The 16,970-nt window shown below is 35.4% G+C and overlaps 1 protein-coding gene and 1 long non-coding RNA gene across 3 annotated transcripts; one reads left to right on the top strand and one right to left on the bottom strand.

The window, feature by feature from the left end:
* Positions 1-8,486: 8,486 nt before the first annotated feature.
* Positions 8,487-15,146, top strand: LOC149537340 (uncharacterized). The gene is made up of 3 exons (XR_016356552.1): positions 8,487-8,644; positions 8,772-8,876; positions 15,045-15,146. It is a non-coding gene; the product is annotated as an uncharacterized LOC149537340 (long non-coding RNA).
* On the bottom strand, positions 10,405-15,461 carry LOC149537339 (sugar transport protein 7-like). Of its 2 annotated transcripts, none has more exons than XM_089802852.1 (4): positions 14,882-15,461; positions 12,566-12,894; positions 11,619-12,248; positions 10,405-11,423 (listed from the first exon to the last, which is right to left on the bottom strand). In XM_089802852.1, the coding sequence occupies exons 1-4, from the start codon at positions 15,018-15,020 to the stop codon at positions 10,920-10,922; spliced, it is 1,602 nt and encodes a 533-aa protein (XP_089658978.1). In that variant the 5' UTR covers positions 15,021-15,461; the 3' UTR covers positions 10,405-10,919. The 2 variants fall into 2 exon arrangements, with proteins under 2 accessions (XP_089658978.1, XP_089658979.1); XM_089802853.1 differs by lacking the exon at positions 14,882-15,461 and adding an exon at positions 13,102-13,668.
* Between the last annotated feature and the right edge of the window lie 1,509 nt (positions 15,462-16,970).

The raw sequence follows: 16,970 nt of genomic DNA, 5'->3' as shown, positions 1-16,970 counted from the left end.
CCATCTAAATAGGTGGAATTTCCCAAATTCCCATTCTAATTCTATTTTTTGAAAAATGAGCATTCTAAATTATTGAACCAAAATTATATTTTTATGTCCACTCGGTTTCAGTTTTGCGCTCACTTTCGCAACATGAAATTATTTTGTCATTGATACCTCTGCTCATATATTTTTCTACCTCATGCCCTGCTACAGTCAAGTCATGAAGTAAATTTTCCTTGTGTAGTGACACCACCTTTGACAAGTTAAGAATGATCGATTAAACTTTTTTCTCATGAGTGCCACAATCCTTCTCACTGTGGGCTCTTCATTCTTCAAGCATCAAGCCTTGCTCTTCATTCTTCAAGCATCAAGCCTTCTCATTTGATATATTCCAACTGCAGATCTCCTTCGACAATGTCAGTGAAAGGAATGTTCAAAACTCTAGTGCAAAGAACAAACAAACACTCAGTCAACCAACTAGCTTTGGATCTGTAGAATCTGGGACTAGCCCTACCATTTTAAGGGGATCTGTCGCTTATATATGGTATATGGTGGTAGGTGGTGTTGCTAGCTCTGCTATCTCTATTGTTGTATGTGCCTCTCCCCTTACTCTTGGTGTTGATATGTCTCATTATACTTATATTGTTACCTTTGCCTTTTCTTGCTTTGTTTATGCTATGACAAAGAGGGTAGTTGCTGGTAGCTCACTCCTTGCTGGGAGTCAACCCACTAATCATAGGTTTGAATCCATATACTCCAAGCACATCCGATCTGTGTGAGCACATTAGTCAATTTTGATTATATTCAAGACATCAAAGTTGAGCCACATGTGCATCAAAACCTCTGACAATCCAGCATACCATGAAAAATTTGGGCAAAATTGTATTCGTCTACATACTCTTTGGACAGTAGACAAAGCTTCAACAATTGGCGGCATAAAGAGATCATCAATATCTCATCAAACCCAAACTATCAATAATAAGGAAAACACAATTAATTTGAGAAAATAAAAAATGAGTAAATTTAGTATTCCAATTCGAGAGATGTGCAACCAAATAGAGGAAATGATTATTCTCATAATGAATTCTTGTGAACCAAAAAATGCTAAATGAAATTCCCAAAACTGTAATCTAGATTTCAAGTTCTAGAATCCCAAATCAAGGATTTTGAATGCCAATTCTCAAATCATATTCCATCAACCAAACAGGCCCCAAGAGAACATGAGGTACAAATGTGACGTCCATTTTATAGAAAGCTTGACAGCTTTAACTAAATGAAAATGAGCAATGTTTGTTGCATATATAACCAAAGCAATCATGACATATAAACTTGAATGAAAGATAATTAGTACTAACACTTCATTAAATCTGATTTGACCATTAATTGTAGCTCCTCATATTGATGAGTGAGTGAACTCGGATGAAGCATTGAAATCATGATGCCATCACACCCTAAATTTGAAAGTAAATCAGTAACATTGTTTCCCTCCCATAGAGTATGAGAAATACATATATCCTAACACTGGTCTAACATGTTACAAATCTAATGGAGGATATCCTTAAGATGCTAGTAGTATGTCTATCTTTTAATGCAAGCATTAATGATTACCTGAGAGTCACCTTCAATCTGTAATCAGTGAAAATTTCCTTTCTTGGCAAGGACTAATCCAACAAACAAAGCTTGAGCTTTTGCTAGATTATTAGTACCATCCAGCAGGGGGGACAGTGGTAAAACCTAACACTTTCCCATTGCAATCTCTAATACATGCCCCTAATCCTAATTGACATGGGTTTCCTTGAGAGGCTCCATCAAAGTTGAGCTTCACATATCTTGTGATGGGAGGATGCCAATGGACATCAGACCAGTCTACTTTAGGTTACCTCAAAGATTATTAAAACTCATCAATATATGTACAAATGATTATAAAACATATTTTGTCCCTATATGCACAAATAATATGCACAAGCTCTTGGGGTTCAAGTAGTAAAATATGAGAAAATCATCCTTATTAATGTATCTTGAATTTTGTTAGGGGATATTTTGGCAATGTGTTAGCTCTTGTTAACTACCATTAGGGAAACAAACACACTTAGATAGCCAAGTGGAGTAAATGATTAATATTTGTAACCACTCGACATACATCACATTTACCTATCCATACATATATTAGTTGCAACACATAAATACATTACACAATTGAAGTAAATATCATAATACAATCATATCAACATGAATATAATAATCACTAATACATTAACTAAATGAAATATCAATTAGAAAATGTTTTAAAATAGGTCATGTAGTGGCAAAGTGTGATTTCAAAAGAGTTATGTCTAAGAAGCCCTCTTTCATAGTGGAATGGAGCCTCTTCGCAACACTATGATGGTTAAAACACCATCTATAGGGGAAGTTATGAAGGGTACCTTTACTTTGGATCAGGTGCATGATATTTTGGTTGGGGCTGGGGTTCCTTATGCTTAATCTATTATGGATAAGGCAGAGATTACTAATCTTGTTGGTTTAGACTACATGGTCATGGTGGTGGAAAAAAATGTTGGTCAAAATGCAGTGTCATTTGGTTATATTCAACATGAGATTGTTGGTTCTATGTCAGTTGGCTCTGACAAGAAGAATGTTGGTGTTGACTATGTCCTACATGATGTTGATGTGACTAATATTTATGGAACTGTCTAGTAAAATATTGTTTTGGTTCCTTCAGTGGAGGTTACCAATGTTGGCCATTCCCATAATGCTCTTCCTAGCTTAGTTAGTGTTGGCTCTTGTATTTTTATTGTCTTGGGGTCTTTGGATTCTCAGTCTTGGTAGGATCAGGCTACTATAGTGGAGGAGGGTTGTATCTTGGTTTTTGGAAAACATCATAAGAAGTCTCCTCATTTTGACATGACTATACTCTCCTAGAAGAATGGAGGCAAATGAGAAGCTTAGTTTTTCCTCATTTTTCATGTTGTGGGGTCCTAGTTTTAAAACCCACAAATGCAATTTGGGCTTACTATTTATTTTTCTATACTACTGTTGTTTTAGATTTCTATAGGTTTGGGGCATCATTTTGTTTTCTTTGAATATCTTTTGTTTTGATGTTGTAAAGGCTTTTCAATCCCTTCAAAACATGGTTTTACCTTTAATCGAAAATGAAATAAAATATCCTTAAATATATTTCATTGCAATTTAATTAACAAAATTAAATTAACATTGTATTTCAACATGCACATTAATCCCTCCAAGTATGATAATTTAAAATCACATTATTTATCTATGTTGAAATGCATTCTAATACTACAATCAAAATAAGACCACATTTAGCCAAATCACCAAAACCAATAGGTTTAACATATAATTAGGTAAGATATCACATCTCATTGAACTAGAAAACATAATCAACAATATCACATAAGTCCTCAAAACTAGGTACAAAAAAGTAAGCATGATCCACAATACAATAACACAACCAAGATCACCATGGAGCAGTCTATATGTATCTGTTAGAGTAAATAATTAATTGTTAATTATTTATTCTATTTACTTAAGCTTACTTAGGTCATGCATTTATTTAATATTTAATATTTAATGTGCATGTAGTGGTTAGTTGTTGACAACATGGGAGTTTGTTCCCTTCTAGTTGTCACACTTATCTTCTACCACCTTCTAGCTTGTTCTACAAGCTTCCATGAGCTCTTTATAAGTGGGCTCCCTCATTGTATTATCATATCATAAGGCATTGTGCATATTGTAAATACATTTTCTTCTTGTGTTTGCACATATTGTCTCTCGTGTTTGTTTAGGGTTTTTCCCTTGCTCCATGCTCTTCCTCTTCATGACTTCTCTTTGACAGGTTCTCGCATGCAGGTGATCTTGGGCATCTTCGGAGTTGGCTTTCCTCAACTCCAACATGGTATCAGAGCCTTCCTGCTGCAGCTTGCTGAAGAAATTTTGAAGCCGTGATTTGGAGTCACAAACCCTAATTTGTTTGTGCAATTTTTCTTCAAATCGGAGGATCAGCATTTTTTCGGAGCACTTTGGGCCCAAACGGACATCACCATTGGATCCGGGAGGCCGTTTGCAATCAGGATTCATATAAAGCTTTTTGATTTTGGAGACAGAGCTCCGGGAGGCAAAAAAATTTTGCTTACAGGGGTCTGCCGTACAGTCGTACGGACGCGCAATGAAAAAAAATTAAAAAAATAAATCCGAGCGCACCGCCAGCGCGTCATCGGGAGGCCACCACCGTGCAACCAGTGCTCAGCTCGCCGGCCGCCGCCACCGGCTGCGCTGCTGTCCCACCACCGTGGCCTGGCCGCCCCCCGATTGCAGACCTCCGTCGGCGGCTCAACCTGATACCGCCGCCCCTGCGACCATCTCTGCCCACCGACCTCTGCCTCCAGCTCCGCTCCGCCAGGTTTACAACTCAGCACCTAGCACAGTCAACACCCCATGCCCAATCAGCAGTGACTGAGCGTGACACGTGGCAGGCGTGCCATGTGGCACATTGCCACATGGCCCTTGCCACATCATCATCCGTACCTGCAACGTGGCGATGCCATGTGGCATCTTTTTGTGGTGACGGCCTCCAAGCCATCAAACTTAATCGCGTGACTTGCTAACGTCAGCGCAATGTCATCAGCCTTGCTTGCACCTCTCTTGATTTGGTTTTGGACCTACTTGTGGTTTTTTGGCCAAAACTTTTGCATACGAAGGTATTTTTATGATCCAAAAGAAGCGCCGGAAAGATGGTTCTGAGATGGAGACTTTGGTGCAGGTATTTTTAGGTTTTGATGCTTTTTTATTGCCTATTTTTTCTGTTGAAGTCTGAAGTCTTGTTTTTTACTCCGGCATGCATATCTTTTGCATCCCATGCCCGTTTTTTGAAAACTTTATATTTCTGGAAAGCTGGTTCTGTGTACTTTTCAGAAATGTAGTCCTTTTTCTTCATTTTTGGCCTCTACTCTTTCTATCATAGTTTTAGCATTTTTTCTATATGGTAGATATTTTGAGTGTTTTAGGCCCGAGGATCATTTTCTTGGAATGGATTCTCTTGTTTTCGGTTGTACTTTCTCTTGTTGCAGCTCTTTTTTAGTTCTGATCATTGTAGCTATCATTTTTGAAGCACTTTTATGTATCGCACTGAGATAAAGTGTCACTTTTGCATTCCGAGGATCATGAACGTTGTTTTGAGTCAGGTGTACTTGCACTATTTTCATAAAGCACCATGGGGGGGATTATTGTTTGTTGTTTTAGGCATTCTCCCTTTTTCAAGTGAGTGTCCCTTCCACGATATTAGCCCATGCAAAGTCAGTTAGACCGTGTCTTTATCGGTGTTTGTACCTCTTTCCCTCTCTCCTCATTCTTGGTTCATTTGCAGGAGACTTTGGCCCACCTTCTCAGTTGCCTGTCATCACAACCCGTCTGCATTAAGGGGGGGTTATGCTGTTGTTCTAATGCATCCTTGGTTCGATGGTTCGATAGTGTGAACTATGTATTTAGTGGTTGATCCTATATACAAGGCAATTGCAATGGCTGGCTACCTATGCATTTCGGTGAGATGGATCATCTACCATATAGACATGCTCGGTTCATGCCTTCTTCTTCCATGGAGGTTCTTTAGATCAGTAGTTTGACAGATTTGCGACTTCTTTATGCTTCAGTGATGCTGCTTCTTACATGATCATTTCTCATTCCTGTTTTAGGGGACAATTTCCCTAGTTGGAGGCTTCTTCAGTTCTTCACTAGGTTCTTACCTCTTTTTGGGGGAGGGTTTTTCCCACGTGGTTTTCTCTCTTTCCCTGCTTATAGAGGTTGCATCTTCTTGCATTGTACTTGGGTACCTAACATGGCCTCGTTGCCGGGACCCATTATGTATTCATCTTAGTTTTGTGAGCTTAAGGCATTTCCCTAAGTTGCACTTAAGGGGGGTTGTTAGAGTAAATAATTAATTGTTAATTATTTATTCTATTTACTTAAGCTTACTTAGGTCATGCATTTATTTAATATTTTATATTTAATGCATGTAGTGGTTAGTTGTTGACAAAACGGGAGTTTGTTCCCTTCTAGTTGTCACACTTATCTTCTACCACCTTCTAGCTTGTTCTACAAGCTTCCATGAGCTCTTTATAAGTGGGCTCCCTCATCGTATTATCATATCATAAGGCATTGTGCATATTGTAAATACATTTTCTTCTTGTGTTTGCACATATTGTCTCTTATGTCCGTTTAGGGTTTTTCCCTTGCTCCATGCTCTTCCTCTTTATGACTTCTCTTTGACAGGTTCTCACATGCAGGTGATCTTGGACGTCTTCAGAGTTGGCTTTCCTCAACTCCAACAGTATCATTGAACCATCACAATCTCATAATACATATAAGATTAGAACATAAAATAAGAATCGACAAGTAATAAGAAATAGATAAAATCTCCAAAGGTGCAATGCTAGAACAAGAATCTAGATAAACCCAACAAAAAGTTACAAACAAGAGAGGTTTGATCTAAATAGTAGTGAACAAAAATCATCCATTTCATGGTCGTCCTGTTTTCTATATGTGCCATAATATACTTTTTGCTTCTTCCTAGTTTTTTTTTCATATCCACTCTTAATGTGGTAGTTGTTTATTTTCCTTTCATCACATGCTACATACTTTTTCATGTCCTTCCCTTCAACAATATGTACACCAAATGTTTGTTCTCTCCTTTTGTGGACTAGTGCCTTTCTTAGCTAGTATTTCTTGTTTAACTTTAATTTGTTCTATAATTCTATATTTATTTATTTTCACTAGTCTTTTTCTTTTTCTTCTACACATTTTTTCTTAGTATGGTAGACTAAGGGCCACCTCTTCAAAGGACGCATTAAATACTCCTCTACACATGGATGTTCTCATCTTCAAAACTAATTTTGAGATAAACCATTTCGACATTCATTTTTATATTAAATAAAAATCTAACTCTCTTGCTACCTCCTTGAATCTTCATTCACAATATTTTATTGAAGCCCCTTCTTGGATTGGAGCCGTCATTTTATTAATGCTTTTTATGGGTACTTTTGGAAATTCACAATTATATTAAATAAAAATCTAACTCTCTTGCTACCTCCTTGAATCTTCGTTCACAATATTTTATTGGATCCCCTTCTCGGATTGGACCCCTCATTTTACTAATGCTTTTTGTGGGTACTTTTGGAAATTCAAAATTTATAAAATAATAATAATAATAGTAATAATTTACTTCTTTCTACTTTTTATTGTGTTGTGGGTAAGTTTTTTTTTTGTATTGCTTAAAGGTGTTATTCCTTAATTTCCCACAAACTCAAATAATTTGTCCGAATAATTAACTATGCCTTGATTTGTCAAGTAGATTCTAACGCATATATGTGTTCTTCCTTTTTGACAGCACCCAAATTAGCATGCTCAACAACACCCTTCTTGGTACATTCAGTCCTAATTTTTATGATCTTTGATCCTCCTATAATAACTTTCTTATTAGTAAGTTTGTTCTAAAATTTCTGCTCCATGATCCTTCCTCTCATATTCAATTAATTTTAATCTCTCCCTCCCACTTTCTCCTTCTCTCCCCCTCTCTTCCTTTCTCTATCCCTTTCTCTCTCATCGTGAATAGTGTCTTCCTTTCTCAAACAAAGAATGTCAACAACCTAAAGGAGCTCTTTTTAACTCTCATTTAGATCAAGGATAATCTATGAACTCTCTAAATTTCATGGCAGAGCCTTCACTAGAAGGATACAAAAATGTTGTTGACATACTTGATTTGTACTTTATAGGTTCATTGCAGAGGCTCCATTGATAATCAAAATTGACGATTGGATATATTTATAAAATAGAATCATGACTAATCTCTTATCTTATGAAGTTTTCAATTCCTCTAGTGAAACAGATTAAAATTCCACACAAAGTCATATGCAAAACTAGCTGAATGTAAAGAATCCTTTTGAATCCTAGATAATATGCAAATCCCCTAACAAAAAAACCAACAATAATGTACTGCATTAAACAGAGAACAACAATGATAGCAAAGAATATTGTTATGTATGAGATATCTAATGACCAGGTTCATTGCCATTTCATAGAAGAAAAAGTGTAGAATAAGGAAATACAAATCTATTTCATTTCTACTTAAGATTATCTGCAGGTGTTTACAAAGACATTGTCTCCTATCAAAGTTGTATAGTTCTAAACCAAGCCATTTGTAATCAACAACGTCCACAAATTAAATTATTGGGGGATGATTTAGAAATATTAATAATTTATTAGCTATTATTGTTTGCTAATTAATTACCTGTTGTAATGATTATTGATTCAACCAATTCATTTTTACTTGTGTAATCAATCACTCTTAAATATCACACAGTAAGGGAAAACTAAGCTTGCAAAAAGTTTGATGATATCACACTGGAGACAAGTTTGATCCAAAATATAAGTTATCAGATTCTCTTGCCTCACCCTAAGATGTGGATGCCGATGCATCCATAGGCAGAGGCGGAGTCCGAGACCGAGGCAGTTGCACCCTGGAGGTGCCCAGCAAGTGCATCACAGGGCTGTGGATGCCCTGTGGATGTGTTGAGTACATCAACAGCCCTGGGATGCGCTTCCTGGTGCCTTCAGGGGCAACGCCGCACATCCAAGTGCATTCAAGGGCCATAAAAAGGTAATATGTCAAAACTGACATTAACTTTGTGATTTTCAATTAGTATTGGGAGGTAGCAAGATATTAATTAGAGATTTTTTCCATTAACCAGACATGTCTATGATTTCTGTATGCTTTCAATTACCAGCTTGAACTTCGGCTGCCTCAAAGTACTGCTCTTCATATTCCTAATTTGCTAATGCTGAAGATCACTGATTGTTATTCTCCAAGCCTATCCAGTTCTACTCAACAGGTAAGTGTGATCTTCCGATGATTGAAATATTATATTTGAGTGCTATCTCAAGTGCAAGACGTTTCATATAATATTTGGTGAGCACCATTAAATACTACTATCTCTTACTAGATCATTCGCTGTCCGGCTGTTGTTCTGCTGATGTGTGCTCAGTCAAGATGTATACCTTCAATCCTATTCACTGCTTCTAAGTTCCTATTTCTTGCCGACTGTATAAGATGCTGCCTGTGTTTGCCATCCTCTGTACTTGTTAAAATTGATTAATTATACTCTTTGCTGATTGTGTTGACTGCTGGCTAAGCCACAAGGTTCTTATTCAAATTAAAGTTCGTCAATCATAAAATTTAGATGAAATTCAGAATGGATAGAAATTCAAAAAATAATTTGACATTAAATTTATATTTATATGTAAGAGTATATCAATTTTGACATTGCTAAATAATTAAACTCAATAACTCAATATTATTTTAAATTTAAAATAATAATATTATATTAAATAACAATATCATATTAAAGATCATAAAATTTGGATGGAGTTCGAAAAGGGTAAATATGCACTGAAATTTGAATTTCATGGATGAAATTCGACGTATCCTGTGACTTAGACTGCTGGAAATGACTGAGGTCATTATTTGGTTACTGCACTGTGCAAGATGCTGTCTGATTGATTCGTTCTACTATGTCTTTTCTGCTCGTTGAAGCAATTTTGCTTGCATGATCAATACTGTCTGCTGATTGGTGATCCAGAAAGTTCAGTGAGTATAATGCTTACCTATATATATATATATATCCAAACGCATTCAAAAAATTGCGCATCTGCGCACCCAATTCTCACACCTGCATCTGCTCCCATACCTAATCGGCAACTTATTACAAAATATTAGGCATGCTGACCATGAATATTTACACCTTGGGTAACCATCTGGTTTATTGTTAAGGTTATTAGATTGATATTTCTTCTCAATTACCTTTATATGTATACGAGTTGGAAAAACTGTTTCCTTACACATCAAATTGATAAAAAGGGTATCATGTCCCATTCAATTTACAGTGGAGGAAGAAGTTTACTACTTCTGATATTGAAAAGTTTACTACTTCTGATATTGAAACTACTCCATTAGTGGTACTGTTAAATCCCTGCTAAGTATGGTTGTTGATAAATTAATGAACTTCTAATTGATACTGTTGTCATTTAGTTGTAAGTATTGAAGTGGACAAAATAATGTAGTAATTGAAGTTTGCTTCTGGATTTGATCGTGTGTTTGTATCAACATTTCAGACCATGTTCTATGATCCATCATCAGGATGAAGCAGTGACAACCTGATGATGAAACAGAGTATGTTTGGAAATGACGGTGCAAAAAACTAAAACAATTGTATTCAGAAGCAATCTTCAATCAAATCATAGATTGTGAAAAATTAATACACTTGAAAGTTTTTTAGTTCCAATATCAAATTAACAAATTGCAGAGGAAGATTGCAGATTCTAAGATGGGCTTGGATCAGGCCCATTGAACTTACAAATAAGTTAACAAAAAACAGGCTATATCTGTGAATACTAATTACCATGGTAGCAATATCATACAGCAAAAGTTAAGGTCGGTGAAGATCATACCACAATGGAGTTCTACTGAGTACACAAAAATGAAGACTGCGTCTTTGGATAGTCAAGACTATTTATTTGATGTTACTGCTCGATCACTTTCTAGCCTGGGAGTTGGAAACATTATACTTACAAGTCTCATCACACAAGTAAGGGGAAGGTTACATCTTCAGATAAATCCTATGGAACATGCTGACCTGAAAAGGGATTTACATCTTTAGTCTTGCAGATGGGAAGGTAGGCATACATCATTACCAATTGGACTTATTGAGCTCCAAAGAGAGGTTACATCTTTGGACAAAACAAAATAAGGTGGGCAGAGATTATGCCCTAGAGGACTTCCAAGCAAGCTGACAAAAATAACTTAACATCTTTGCACTATTGAATTAAATTGAACAAGGAGACAATTAAGTGGGGATTGATCATATTCCATTGAGCATCTAGTGAGCAGTGTGGCGGGAAGAAATCTCCCAAATTAAGTTGTGAATCCACTCTAGGGGATCTTCAATTTTCTCATTAGCTTCTTCAGTTTCAATAGGTGGCACAATTTTCTTCCAAAACCAGTGTTTTCTCCACTGAATAACCATTTCTTCAATGGGCACACCTTTGGTTTCTGGCAAGAAGAGATATACAAAGACAGTCATAATGAAGATCCAACCTGCAAAGAATAGGAAGATCCCAAATCTGAAAACACATAAGAGGGGTAGAAAGGCTTGAGTCATTGCAAACATTAGAAGAAGGTTCACAGACACAGTTATCGCCTGTCCAGCGGACCGTGTCTCTAATGGAAAAATTTCACTTGGCACAGTCCATCCAAGAGGGCCCCAGGACCACCCAAATGCAGCAACAAATATACAAATGATTATTACCAACAGCTCTAACGAGTTGTTTGAAAGCTCTTTGTCTGCTTTGTACTTCAAGCCCAATATTATGCCCAATGTTGCCTGTGAACAGATAGAACCATAAAATTACTAGTGAGTGTGCAATACTGCTATTAGTGATACTACTATAGGTTTCAGTCTCCATTCTAATTATAACAAACAAATTCCTGGCTAGAGCTGTTCTTGGTCTACCCAGAAATCTTTTTTCCTAAAAAGGATGCTATCATCAGATTAAAAATTAAAGATTCATCCCCATACCTGGCATATTATCATCAGAAATCCTCCCCAAATTAGCAAGGCTCGGCGGCCCCATCTGTCTACAGTGACCATAGAAAAAAGCCCAGCAAACATGGGTAAAATTCCAGTCAATACAGTAGAATAGAGAGAAGAATTTTCCCCTAGTCCCAAACTCTGGAATAGCATAGGAGCATAGAACAATAATGGCTTGATACCAGCCAAAATGTGAAACGCTGGCATGCAAATTGCCAGTACGAGTTGTGGACGATTTGTTCTTTTCAGAATGTTCCGATATGGATTTTTTATGACTTTAGCCAATTCTCTTGCATCCATCATGTCTTCAAATTCAGCTTGGACATTCTTTGTCCCTCTAATTTTTTCCAAACAAACCTTGCCTTTCCCAAAATGACCTTGCTCTATGAGGCAATTGGGGGTCTCAGGGAGAAATAATATGCCTCCAACAGTCAAAAGAAATGCAGGAACTGCAGCTAAACCCAAAGAGAGACGCCATCCCCAAGGATTTATTTTCTGGGTTCCATAGTTTATCATGCTTGCAGTGAAAACCCCAAGGGTTATTGCTACTTGGAACATCATGTTCAATCCACCGCGGAGATTTGCAGGGGCCAACTCTGAAATGTAAACCGGGATTGCCTAGTTCACACATTCAAATAACAAAGTTTTCCTCATCTTTACCAAACAAAATTTTGAATAAAAATTGTTCACAATGATCAGAATTACTATCTAATGAAAAGTAGATGGCCCGTGATCTTAAAAACTGTAAACGAAAAAGATCAGTACCAGAAATTTTGCAATCCCTAATTTTGAGTTTTAACGGAATTTAAACTTCTTTCTCTATCTTCCGTGTTTGACAAGTGGCATTCAATTTGACCTTAATTTTTTTACAAAGATATTCTAGCAGTCTCTGGTACTGATTTTGATCTACGGAAGATTAATGACCTAAAACTTACCTGATTTCCAAAGCCGATTCCCACGCCATACATGATGCGTCCAGTGAAAAGCATGCCCAAGTTTATGGCCCCGGCTTCGAGAGCTACACCCAGCAGGCAACTGATACCTCCAATGACAATACTATTCGTTCGTCCATATTTTCTTGTCACATAAGATGCACACAGCGAAGCTAAAAGACCTGCAACATATAATGATGAATTGAACAGGCCGAGATTTTGGTTATCGTATCTGCAATAATTGCTTTCGCGTGTCTTGGACTGGAAGTACTTCTTTTTGTACAAGTTCGGGAAGAACTTCACAAGAAAAGGATCCATGGACGCCACTCCTCCTGCAATTCCCAAAAAGAAATCTTATAAGAACTTCTTGTGAAATGGCAAATACTAGGTTTCACTGATAGCTATCACCATTAAAAAATTACACAATTCAAGGGTTTAAAATGTAATGGCAATCGTTAAAATGGAGAATCCAATTATTTCCTTGGCCAATTTTACATATCCAAAGACATCAGATATGGTTTTAGCTTAACCCACAATACCTTAAAGGTAAACAAACATCATCCATATCTCTGGATCAACAGGCTTTACAGAACCGTATTTCAATCGAAATTTTCAAACTATCAAAGTACCAGGTGGGTTCTAATGACCCATTAACCATTTGATCTCCAGTGGAAGAATGACACAAAGTTTCAGAATTTAGTGTTATTGTTAATACATGTCTACAACGTCAGATTGTTTATAAAGGTATACAAGAAACCTAAAGATTGTGGGTCGTATCTGATGCCGAAATGGAATATAGAACCTTTATATTGTTAAACCTATGGATGCTATTTCGATAACAATAAATCAACATAAAGGGTGTATCCTTAATTGGCATCTGTCTAGGGTTACGGTATCCATAAAGCGTGGATTTAAGGGAACGGATCAATAAAAAGGTAGGCTAAAAAAGCCATATAAACCCTGATGCGACTATTAAAAAATAGCCTGACGCCACTGGATGCTGATAATGCTAAGGTACAAGCCATTGGGGAATTTCCCTCCTAAAATTATTATTGTGAGGATTATTCTTTCAGAAATGGAAATGGATTATTTTATAGTCTATTATATAGGACAGTTTATTTATGGGTTTGCAGATAGTTATATAATAGAACTGTCTGTACGCGGCATCTATCCATACTACAAATGAAATGTACATGTCTTATATCCTATTTATATCCTATTTAAATTTGTGACCTCTTTCAAGAATCCAAGTTCTATTTAAAGAATAGAAGCTCTATTTCCATATTTCTTCTGCAAAGTAAAATGTGAAGTTAATGACATTCAAATAAAGCCATTCCTCTGAGGCCATTCAACTTTCTACGAAAAAGATTCTTTCTTTCTTTCTTTTTTGGTTATGCATTAAAATTGGAAGCCGGACATAACCTACTTAAAATATATAGAACCTGCAGCAAACCCTGTCGCCTGGGAGCCTAGCTTATATATATGAAAAAAGATAAGAGATACCATCATGGTTAAAAAAGTAATGCTATGGATACAGATAGTTAAAAAAGAGCGAGCTTATTTTGCAGGTATTCTAAATAAATGGAAAGATATCCCAAGAACTGAAAGAGCTATTTAAATATTATGAAAACCTCTAAACTTCTGATAAACATTTTACTCACTAAATAGGCTCATTACCATTTTTTGATAAGTACAGACTCAGACAGATACTAACTTCAAAACATCACTGGAAATTCCAATGACCTATCTCTGCAAAGTGAAAGAGAGACTTGATTTCCGCAGCTAAATATCTTGACAAATTCATCAAAATTCAACTGAGTTAGGATTATTCCTTTCAAACTGTTCCGAGATTCTTCCAGATCGAAATATTGCGTCAAAATTCTGGAAAGAAATTCTAACACAGTTGTGCCCGGATATAGTTACCAGATCTCTAAGAGATTTATCTTCTTCAAAACTTGATGCAAAAGACTAAAGACAGTTATATTTCCAATAGGACACCAAGTCATCTCTAGCAGAATTGAGCTCAGTGAAAAAAATTCTACCGTATGAATCTCAAAGCAAAGACTCCACACATGTTATGATGGATAAACATTGTATATATACCAACCAGAAACACCAATGTAATAACCAAAAGCAACACCGCCAACAGAATCAAGCATATGAATTTCAGAGTAAAGACTCCGCATATGTTATGATGGATAAACATTGTGTATATACTAACCAGGCACCCCAATGCTATGGCCAAAACAAAGACTACAGCATATGAATTTCAAAGTAAAGACTGGAGATGTGATGGATAAACATTGTATATATACTCACCAGAAACACCGATGTCATAACCAAAAACAACACCACCAATGGAAGCAACCATGCATGCAAACACCACATACACAGTAGTTTTGCCCTCATATCGATCTACTCGTTCCTCGCAAATTCCCTTTCCATTAGGCCTCGCCATTCTGATGATTGCAATGATTTACAGGTCGAGGAAGAAGAGCATTTCAGCGCTGGAAATTCAACATGATATACACAGAGATCCAAAGAATTTGCCGGAGCAATACAGCGAAACTCTTTCAATGCAAAAATGTAGGAGATGATAAAACAGAATTTAATGTTATGTGTAACTCATTGGGTAGAAAAGAACACGCTTGAAATTGCTAAAATGGGCAGGAAGCCAGCCTTGCCATGGGAAAAAAGGTTCAAAAAAATAGAGAAAATGTGATTTGCCCACAATTTACAATAAAGATTGGGTAATCTTGGCTTATGACATTAAGGTGACAAAATTTCCGTATTACGAGCATTGATGAAATGTATTACCTAGGGCTGATATGTCTTTCCCATGTCAAAATGCTCGAAACTAGGTACTATTTGATTATACTCCCATTCATGGCTTTTTAGGAGGATTCTACTCCAAAACCTCTCCATCATATTGGGGGTTTAAATTGGATGATTGGACAGTTGTACTTAGGTGATTTATTGATACATAAAATTAAAAATTGTTTGAAAATAGAGTCTATAATTAAATAAAGGTATGGTTCTAGAGTTGTATTAAAAAAAATTATTGTAAAATAAAATTAAGAATTGTATGAAAATAAAGTCAATAAGCACATAATAGTATAGTTCTATAGTTGTATTTAAGTACTTTCTAAAAATAGAATAATTTTTTTTGTGAAAAATAGTGTCTATAGTCAAATTTAAGTATGATTGTATAGTTGTATTTATTTGTTCAAACTAAATTTTTAAATAATAGGATTTCAAACTATTTTTCTTTTCATTTTGAATAAAGGTATGGTTCTATAATTGTATTTTTTTTTCATTGTAAAATAAATTTGAAAATTATTTGACAATACAATTGATAAACAAATAAATGTATGGTTCTATAGTTGTATTTAAGTACTGCCTTGAAAAATAAAAAATAAAAATTGTGTAGAACATAGTGTTGATAGTCAAATTTAGGCCTTTTTGGGGCCTAAAAATTGTTTTCCAAATTTATAGTTCTATTTAGTTGTTTGAAAAATAGAACTAGTAGTCAAATATAAGTCTTTTTGGAGCTAAAAGTTATTATAAGAAAAATAATATATTTCTTAGGAAATGGTAATATTAAAAGCAAATTTAGGGGTTTTTTTTTAATAATAGTAAAGGCTAACAATCACAACATTTTTTAGTCGGCATTTTTTTCTTTTGGAAATGAATTTTTTTTTAGTTAAATAGATCCATCTAGTGAATAAGAGGTCTTTATTTTAGAAATTGTGGTTCTTTATGAGGTAGTTTTATTTTAGAAATTAGAATTCTCTATTAAGTAGTTTTGCCTAAGAAAATATGGGCATTCTATTAACAGTTATGTCCAATTTGTCATCATATTAGGGTTTCTAAGATTATATTTTTGTAGTTAGGTGTTTTAAAAAAAAATTGAAATTAGGTGTTTCATAAGGGATGAGGCTGGGATGGGCTAATCTAGGCACACGTGGGCCCATATCGGATACCTAAAACTTTTTTGTGGACGACCTCCATCAAAAATAAATAAATTTGAAATTATTTGAAAAATATAGTTAATATAATAATTTAGGCACTCTTAGTTAAGAAGTGTTTTTCAAAATAAAGTAATTGGATTGAAATTTATTTTAAAATAAAATAATTTTTAAAAAAATCTTCAAAAATAATGGCATTAAAGGGATTTTTTTGGGGTTGTTAAGGAAACCATTTATACCAATTAAATATTTTTTTTTAGTACATAGTGTTTTTTATGTTTTTTAAATTGGAATTATTTATTAAATACACTTGTCTACAAAATGTGAGTTTTTTATTAGGGTCTTGGAAATTGGAGTTATTTATGAAGTAGTGTTACCTTGGAAGTTAGTTTGTTTACAAAATTATTAATAGATGTGTCTAAGACAATAGGATGTAGTTT

This window comes from Cupressus sempervirens, chromosome 9, assembly GCF_028749045.1.
Source record: "Cupressus sempervirens isolate cs-2001-9-10 chromosome 9, ASM2874904v1, whole genome shotgun sequence".
NCBI lineage: Eukaryota > Viridiplantae > Streptophyta > Pinopsida > Cupressales > Cupressaceae > Cupressus > Cupressus sempervirens.
This window is presented reverse-complemented; position numbering and strand designations above follow the sequence as displayed.

Coding starts and splice junctions, on each gene's coding strand:
- LOC149537339 (XM_089802852.1), bottom strand. CDS start 15,020: ATGGCGAGGCCTAATGGAAAGGGAATTTGCGAGGAACGAGTAGATCGA. Junction 12,895..14,881: donor TTATGACATCGGTGTTTCTG/GTGAGTATATAT, acceptor TGGGAATTGCAG/GAGGAGTGGCGTCCATGGAT. Junction 11,424..11,618: donor TTCTGATGATAATATGCCAG/GTATGGGGATGA, acceptor ATCTGTTCACAG/GCAACATTGGGCATAATATT.